We start from the raw sequence: 9353 nt of genomic DNA, 5'->3' as shown, positions 1-9353 counted from the left end.
ATTTCAAACTGTTGACTGGGGGAGTGCTTAAGTTGTTGGATACCAACCAAATCATCAACATAGAGAAGTAACAAGATGGCACTAATTGCTGTCTAGCAAAGAAAAAGGGAAGAATCAAAAGGATTGGATGTGAAACCCAAGTTAATAAGTGTAGAATTGAATTTGGCAAACCAAAATCAAAAACCTTGTTTAACCTCATATAGGACATGCAAAGACAACAGACCTTGTGAGAATAATGTGGAAAACCAAGAGGAGGCCACATATAAACTTCATCAATAAGATCATCATTAAGAAATGCATCCTTTATATCTATTTGAAAAAGGGACCAACAAGAATAGAAATAATAGCAATAAGCATATGAAGGGTAGTAAGACAAGCAACTGGAGCAAAATCTCCTCATAATCGATACCATACTTTTGACCACAACCTTTAGCAACAAGTAGAACCTTATAGCGCTCAGTAGATCCATCAGTGTGAAGTTTGATTTTATAAACCCATTTGCAACCAATGGCAATTTTTCTACGAGGCAGATCAACTAAATCTCAAGTATGAGTTTTAAGCAAGACATGCAATTCTTCTTACATAGAAGCTTCGTGAAAAGAATTATGCTTATGTAAAGCAACTAAAGCAAAAAATAATGATAATTGCGAAGATGAATTGATTGAGTTCTTACCGAAGATGAATAATAAGGTGGAGCAAGAACTGGTGGATCCATTGAAAATGACAACTTGTTAGAGGAGGGGTGTTATTCTGGAGCTAGAAGACGACATTCATTTGAGGAGTATTCAAGGAATAAGTCATCAGAAGGATTGGTAAAATGATATGTTAGGGAAGATGAAGGTAAAATAGTTTGATGAATAGCACAAAAGAATTTATGTTCCCAGAAAATGACATTTCAAGAAATATGCAAGCTACAAGTATTGGATCATAATATCTAAAACCTTTATGAGCAATCCTATATCCAAGATAACAACAAAGACGACCATGAGGCTCTAACTTTGAGTTTATGAGCTTGAAGAAGGATAAAACATGCACATCCAAAAACTTTAAGGTGTGAGTAATTAGGAATACTACCGAACAGTGTCTCACGTAGAGATTTACTTTGAAGGATAGGAGATGAAACCCAATTGATAGATAGACAATAGTAAGAGCAACCTCTCTCCAAAATGGTTCTGGTAACGATGCAGAAATGATTAGAGACCAAATAGCATCTAAAATATAATGGTGTTTTCATTCAGCTCTACCATTTTGATAAGAAATATTTGAGCAAGATAAAGACACAATGTACCTTGAGAGGTTAGTATGGACTCAAAATAACAAGAGGTGTACTCACGGGAATTATTGGCAGCAAAGAGGCCAGTAGTAGATAAAGTAGCAATAGATGGGGGTCTAGGAGTCAAAGCAATAACAAACTCAAAAAGGGAGTTGGTGGCATTACTATCAATAGTAGTGCAAGGAGAAAAATTCCGAATACACTATCCCTGACCTTCTTTTTTACACTAGAATTTGTGGTACTACGAAATAGTATGACCTAAATGGTGACAAAACTTTGCACTCAATAGTTGATTTATTTTCTAGAATTGAAGGTGAAGATGCAGGTGGACAAGATACTAAAGGAACAAGGAGCAGTAAGGACCATATCTGCAGAGGATGAATCAGAAGTGTGCCTGCAAGTATCTTCATAAATTAATTCCTTAAAATCAGTATCAAGGGAAGGGAGTGGCTTCTTGCTAAGAATTGAGGTACGAGTAGCCTCAAATTCGTCAAGCAATGCCATAAGAAACTGGATAAGGTGATGAGCATCAAGATAGAAATAAAACTTATTTGTTTCACTGGTAAACGCCCATTGTGGTTTGGATTCAACAATTTCGTCTCAAATATAAACCATATCTGAATAGAAATCTTCAATAGATTGACCATGTTTTTGTTTCATAACATGCAAACGAAGAGAAAGTTGATACTGGTGAGAAAGATCTATTGCAATATAGCGGTCTACCAAAATGTCTCAAACTCCCTTAGGACTATCAAAATATTTGAAGAGGCGACTGATTGTAGGCGCAGAAGTGTTAATGATCCAAGTGATAATTTTATGATTATCATTATCCCATTCTTCAAAACGCATATTGACTTTGTCATAAGATTTTTCATGAATAGGAAAGTTTATATCAACAAAGAAAATTTTAGAATGAGAAGAGCTAGTGCCTTCAAGAACAATGTGAATAGAATAAGAAACTTTAGCTTGCACCATAGGAGATAACGAACAACTAAAAATATACTCAAGGTGATGAACAAATAATAGTATAGTACTATAGAGGCCAAAAAAATAGAGAAAATTGATGCCAAAATTGGATTCAGAAGGTCCAAAAATCATAGGAACCAGTCTAAATTATGAAAAAAATATCAAAGTAACAGTAGTTGAACTAGACAAAGAAATGAAAACCTGATTGAACCAGATGAAATAAACCAAATCTGATTGAACTATGATAGCAGATGCAGTAGCATATGTCAGCACACATAGGTTTGGAGTAGGTTGTGGCTGGAAGTCGAAGTTGTACATGAATCAGCAAAGCGGATGTGGGCCAAAGACACGAAGTGCAACAACAAAGGGATAAACAAGTCGCGAACTAAAGCGACAAGAAGAGCTGGGCTAGGAGAGATCCAAAGCAGAGTTGTAATGTTTGGAGCAAAAACTAACGGATCACTAAGCCATTAGATGGTTGGCTACTAACAGTGGAAAAAATAAAAGGGACTTGAGATGAACGATTAGGAAGGAACATTCCTAAAGTTTTGAGAAAAGAAAAATTTATGAACAAAATTATTCTAGATCCTTTTCCAGGAATCAATCAGTAGTGCTCTAGAGAAATTGATATTTGGGAAAATGAAATGTATTTCTTATGTTTATTTACAAGGCAATGCTCTTGTACAAAGTGAATGTAAACACCTGATACAATGAATCTAACTAGTTTATACAATGTAAATCCCTAATTGATGTTAATCATTAATTGATACTAATTGACTAATTGATATACTAACTTAATTGAGAGAAAATACTAATTGATATAAATAACTTATTTATATTAACAAACCTAATTACTTGAATAAACTCATCGAGCACTTGAGTTACTTCTTTAGAACTCTCGCTTGACTCAAAGTTATAAACATGCGACTCGAGTTCAACTCGAACTCGGTCAAAATCGAGTTCGAGGTGAATAGTTGACCAAGGTACTTATGAGTGTTCGTGAGCAGTTCGAATTTCTAGTAGCCACACTAGAGATTGATTGATTTTCATTGTGAATTGTCTCGTGTAGTTACATCTGATATTGCTCGAGTTATAGGGTGTGATTCATATTTCATGTGTTACCCGTATAGTTTTTCTTTATATTTTCATTAAAAAAAATTCACTTGCAGCTAACTTTATTATAAAGCTGTTGTTTACACTGAGAGAGAGAGAAGAGAGAGAGAGAGAGAGAGAGAGAGAGAGAGAGATAAGTTGTATTATATGAGAAAGGAAATGTAAGTAATTGATTTTGAATTTAAAACATTTCACTTGCACTAAAAAAACGGTTAAAAGAAAAAATGGTTGTTGTTTACGCTGCCTATCCAATATCACCCGTGAGATAAAAAGATCTGGCCTGGTTAGGGTTACAAACGAATCGAACAGCTCGCGAGCGACTCAAGTCAAGCTGGCTTGAGTCGAAATCGAACTCGAACTCGAGTTCAAGATATTAAGCTCGTCGCGAGCTCGAGTATACATATATATACACACATTTTTTATTTTTTAATTTTAAGTATATTTTTTTTTTATTTTTTTAATTTTAAGTATATATATATTTTTATTTTAATAGTAAAATTATATATATATCATTAATATTTTATTATTTATTAAGAAAAAAAATATTATTTTATTTATTTTTTTAAAAATAAAATAATTATTTTTTATTTTTTTCGAATTCGAGCTCGAGTTTTAAATTGTCGGCTTGTCGAGTTCGAGTTCACTAAAATTAAGTCAAGATTCGATTCGATTAGACTAAAACTCGACTCGACTCGACTCGTTTGCAACCGGCAGGTCTGGTAACGTAACCAACCCAAAGGCCATTCGAGTCAACAACAAACCAAAACGCAGTCATAAAACAAAGCCATCAAATGTCCGCCCCTCATTGTCTCTCTCTGTATCTTCACCATTGGCTACTCTGCTTCTCCAACATACATATATATATATATACACTGCAAAAAATCACAGAAACTAAGGCGAGAAAATCATAGCACCACTGCTTTTAGTTGCGGCTGCGAGAGAACTGAATACTGACAGTATTCTGATTGTAATTGTCAGGTGTGTATAACAATCAATGGCTGCCACAGCTGCCTTATCGGCAAACAGCCGCACTATCACAACCCCATCAAGCGGCAGATTGTTCTTCAACAGCTACGATAAGGGGCAGAAGAAGAGGCAAATTAATTTTCTGAAAATCAGAGCTTCTGATGATTCTGAGTGCAACACTGAAGAATGTGCCCCGGATAAGGAGGTGAATTCTACTTTTGTTTTTTTTTGGCTGGGTTTTGTTCCTGATTCAGTTATGGAATTCTCCTTTGTTGTTTGTCTTGATTTCAGCAAAAAAAAAAACAACTGATTTCGTTATTTGTTCCCTGTTAAAAACTGGGGTTTTCAAGGTACAAGGTGGTAATTGGTTTAATTTATTTGTTTATCTGTTGATTTATTGACATGGGAGAGCCATAGATATGAATTTGGGAGTGCGATATATGGTATTATTTGGACAAAGGTTAAAGCATGGCCAGGGTTTTGTACTTAGAAAATGACATTATCTTCTTGGGTAAAAGAAATAGATTAAGCTGCTTAATCATATTTAGCTTCAGGATTGCTATATTGTACTAGTAGTCTATTATACTGCATGTTTATGAACAAATTGTGGGTAGAAAATTGTTACATTTAGGTGATACATGGTTTCATCCTCTAATAGTACATAATCATACTCTCTTCCATTCTGTTTACTTTGTCGCCTTCCTGGATTTCGCACACACTTGCCTATTTCTGAGCCTTAATTTTACTTTATCTTAAACATTTTTTAGAAATTTAAATTTGTATGTAGTGTGTCTCAATGAGAACTCTTATACTGTGCAAACATATTTCAGCAATGCTAAATTAATCAATACCATAATTTATTGGTTACAAAAAGTTCCTTTGACCAAAAACTGACGGGGGGAACACTGACAGTAGGATGGAGGAACATTCTGTGAAAGATATAGGAACTGACACCCTGATTCTGTGTGAAGTTAATTAAAGTTAAAAATGTTTCTTATGCTTAAGATGAGAATTTCTACTGTTTGGTTATTGTGAAACAGGTTGGGAAGGTCAGTGTGGAGTGGTTAGCAGGTGAAAAAACTAAAGTGGTTGGTACATTTCCACCTCGTACTCAGGGATGGACTGGATATGTGGAGAAGGATACTGCTGGCCAGAAAAATATATACTCTGTTGAGGTAATAAGTAACTTCAAAATTGCACAGAACATGCTATTCTCTCTGATTGACAGCATAATCTTTTGTAATATGGATTTTAGAAGCCGAAGATACAGCTGCTAATATGTTAGCATTTAGTAATACAGACGAAGGATCGGATAAACATTCAAATTCTCTTTTCCTTCTTTATAGGATTAGTTAGTGAGAGAGCTTGTGTGTGTTACAGAATCGGTATTGTTGTGAGACTGCAGTTTCATTTGATCATCGAAGTTTAGTCTCATGAGATAGATTTCTTTTCTTTGGATAAAAACAGCTGGATAGAAGAAGTTAAGTACAATAGGATTATGATGATAATAACTGACTAAGTAGAATACCAGGTTTTTGAAAAAACTTTAAGAGCTAATCAAGTATATTTTCATTCCTTTCATGGTTTCTTTTCAAACTGAAATTTGATGGTGCAAAGATAAGCTGATTCCGTGTATGAAAGCTGTGGGCAGGATATGATGTCATAATGACCTAGTAAGAACTATATTCTTCAAGAGATCTCTGAAGCTTATATCACTATATTCTTCTGTGCTACCAGCACAGATGATGGAAGGATGTATTGACTTGGATTTCTTTTGTGACCCTAGATAGGAGCTTATAAAGTGATTCTGCTTTTTAATTGATGTCTGCATATATGTGTGTCTATTCTGCTACAAGATGTTTGCTGTTGAGTAAAAGTGGTGTTAGTTCTCAATGGATTACATTGACCCGGGATGTTTTTATTTAGTCTGAGTAACTTATAGTTCTTTTTGAGATTCATAGGTTTCAGTCCAATCAATGCATGACATCGTAAGACAACATTTTGGCACCATACTGTACAGCATCCATGCTCTGGACATTTTTTGACTATGCTATTACAAATACCCTGGTCCTTTTGTTTTCTGATAACACTATTTGTGATCTGCAATATTTTAAGTGAAGATGTAAAATCATGTGTCAGCTTGCTTAAGTAGCTTTAGTCCGTTCCTTGTGATGACCAAGCTGCAAAAGCTGTAGGATGTCAAGCATGTCTAAGGCATATAGCCTCAGGAGCTGAAATGGACACAATTTCCTTTGGTATTAACAATTCTTTGTTCTATACTCTGATGTTTATCTGAAAACAACTTATATTCGATCTCTAAAGCATGTGTGTTGTACAGTCCTTGCCACTGCAAACATGAATTTTGCATATAGAAGAAGCTGTACACTGTAAAAGTGAGTTATGGATTGTTATCCGAAGTAATAGAGGATTTGTATGTTTTTATCAGAACTTCAGTACTTAATATTCTCTGAAAATCTTTTCCAAGGCAAAGAGTTGTTATGGTTTTGATCCTCTGAGACTAAACTCTAGTTCATTGTAATTAAAGATGAGAAATGTTAAGATCAATGTAGTTAAAGATGAGAAATGTTAAGAATTTGTAGTTGATAAAAGTAGGAAACACAATTTAAGCAACTACATTACCTGGTGAACTTCAACACGATGTTTGTTGACTCATTTGCTTCATCTTATAAGGTGCTTTTTAGGACTTCACATACATTCATTCAGTTATATTCTTGATAATATCTATGCTACCAAGTAAAAGGTATTTCAATTGACATTAGTTCAATAGAGTTTATCCCTACCTTTCTGGATTAACAAATATACCCGTCTTTTCCCATATACCTTTGGTGCTGGTTCACTTTCATGAGGTGGAATAGTCATTCTTTATTTCAGATCCTTGCTGGTAGCTCAAATCACAAGCTTGAGAGAGGTCATTGACAAATGCATTGTATAATGACACTTCTCCCATCCACTATGCATGCATTTTGTAATTCCCTTAGCAATTTCAATCTTCTACACAGACCCCTTTTTATTCATTTATTTTATTTATTTACTTTGGTACTCTTAAGCCCTTTCAGATAATGTGGATGGCTTTTTTCTACTTGGCCTTTTTGACCTAAAGTCTACTAATTTTCACAGCCTGCAGTTTATGTGGCAGAAAGTGCAATTAGTTCAGGAACTGCAGGTTCCTCTGCTGATGGATCAGAAAATACTATCCTAGTTGCAGGTGGCCTTGCTTTGATCTCCATTGCTGCTGCATCCGCAATACTCCTTCAAGTTGGCAAGAACCCTCCTCCAATCCAGACAGTGGAATACTCTGGACCATCACTTAGTTACTATATCAACAAGTTTAAGCCAACCGAAATCATGGAAGCTGCGGCTCCCCTCGTGACAGTAACATCCACTTCGTTGCAATCAGAAAGCTCCAACATTGAAGTTCCCCAAGTTCGGGTTCTATCGGAATCTCTGCAGGACACTTCCATATCAAGTTCCAACATCTCTTAGGCTTGATTTTCTAGAATATGAAAGTCAAGCCAAATTTTTACTTGTATACTTTACGAATATGTAGTTTCCTGTAACATTAAACAAATTCTTTTTTCAAGAGAAGCATGTAGTTAAATTTTCATGCTACTGATGGAGAAAAGGTATAGTTTTCATCAAGCATTTATGATTATATTGGTTCTCTCCATCTTTTGAGTTCATTTTCCTCACACTTGAAATTTTATGGGACAAATGAACATAGCTAAAATTGAAGTGTTTTTCTAACAGATGCCAACGTACATAGTAATCACACCTAATTCACACCCAACTATCATATAAATGTACAAACTAATAATTATTACTATCCTTTGAATTTATATGCTTTCTTTAATTAGCCTTCTTTTTTCAAATATTTGACACTTGAACTACATTTTAATCATCGCGAATCTGCCCTCTTAAAGCTGTTTTTTTTGTAGGAACAAGACTAATCCCTCATAAGAATGCTAGTCCTTTATTCATAGTAAATACTTTTAAATATTCTCAATGGAAACTAACTTAAATATATCACTAAAAATTGAAAAGTTTTGAAATGTAAAAAACAAAAATCAACATTGTTACCTATAATATGGTAATCCTACTTAAACGTGCTAATTTTACCTAATATAAACACCAGAAAACAGTAATACACCACTTAAGATTGGAAAAAGACAGAAGTATAAAATGGACTCCTGAATATTCCTATTTTACAATATCACAATTTGTCGCGCCCCATTTTTCGTGATGAAAATAAGTATTTATAAAAGATATGATTTTATTTAAAATAAATGAAAAGAATATGTGAAAAAGGACCTAAAATGGGACTTTAAAAAATGCAACAGTTTGGGTTCAAAATTTAGTCTAAAAGGGTTTTTAAGAAAAAGAAGAGTCGCCACTTGGTATTGAATTTGGGTGTACCAAATCACACCAAAAATATTTTTGACAAAAATAAAATAAAATAAAACCCTTTTCGACAACTCCAGGTCTTTGAAAAATAAGAGAAAATGGGTTCGGGAGTCACGGTTGAAGAAATGGAAGGCAAAGGTTCGATTAACTCAAACCTAAGGCACCTTTTCAATCTAATCTAAACTAGTTGCGAGGTTTAGTCAAAATTTTCCTAATCTAACCCTTAATTTTATCACATTTGGATGTTTCCTACATGGATGCAAATCTAAATTTATAAAATATCGAAAGAGATAAAATATTCATTCAAGGGTTTAATTGATACCAATCGCATTGATTGCGAAGGTCAAAATAATTCTTTCAAGGGGTCACGAGCAAGCATGAATGAAATTCAAAGAAAAGAAAAGAAACTTAAATTATATATCTAGATATAAGTGGGCAAAGAATAAGAATGCAATATAATGGGTACGGGAGACAAAAATTCGTGACATAATTTTCTTATACAGGGATCGATGAGGTATTTAAAATAAAGAATTATAATCACCCATATCCATGTTCAAAGAATAATTCTCCTAATATGAACAAGCAAATGAACTAACTTATTCTACAATTTCTT

The 9353-nt window shown here is 34.2% G+C and overlaps 1 protein-coding gene across 1 annotated transcript; it reads left to right on the top strand.

The window, feature by feature from the left end:
* The first annotated feature begins 4144 nt into the window (after positions 1 to 4144).
* Positions 4145 to 7991, top strand: LOC113757089 (protein MAINTENANCE OF PSII UNDER HIGH LIGHT 1-like). The gene is made up of 3 exons (XM_027300494.1): positions 4145 to 4523; positions 5359 to 5493; positions 7457 to 7991. Exons 1-3 carry the CDS (start codon positions 4347 to 4349, stop codon positions 7820 to 7822), a joined length of 678 nt encoding a protein of 225 aa, XP_027156295.1. The 5' UTR covers positions 4145 to 4346; the 3' UTR covers positions 7823 to 7991.
* The last annotated feature ends 1362 nt before the right edge of the window (positions 7992 to 9353 follow it).

The sequence above is a fragment of the Coffea eugenioides genome, unplaced genomic scaffold, assembly GCF_003713205.1.
Source record: "Coffea eugenioides isolate CCC68of unplaced genomic scaffold, Ceug_1.0 ScVebR1_2711;HRSCAF=3790, whole genome shotgun sequence".
Taxonomy (NCBI): Eukaryota; Viridiplantae; Streptophyta; class Magnoliopsida; order Gentianales; family Rubiaceae; genus Coffea; species Coffea eugenioides.
Note: the sequence above shows the minus strand (reverse complement) of the source record. Positions and strands in the feature narration are given on the sequence as shown.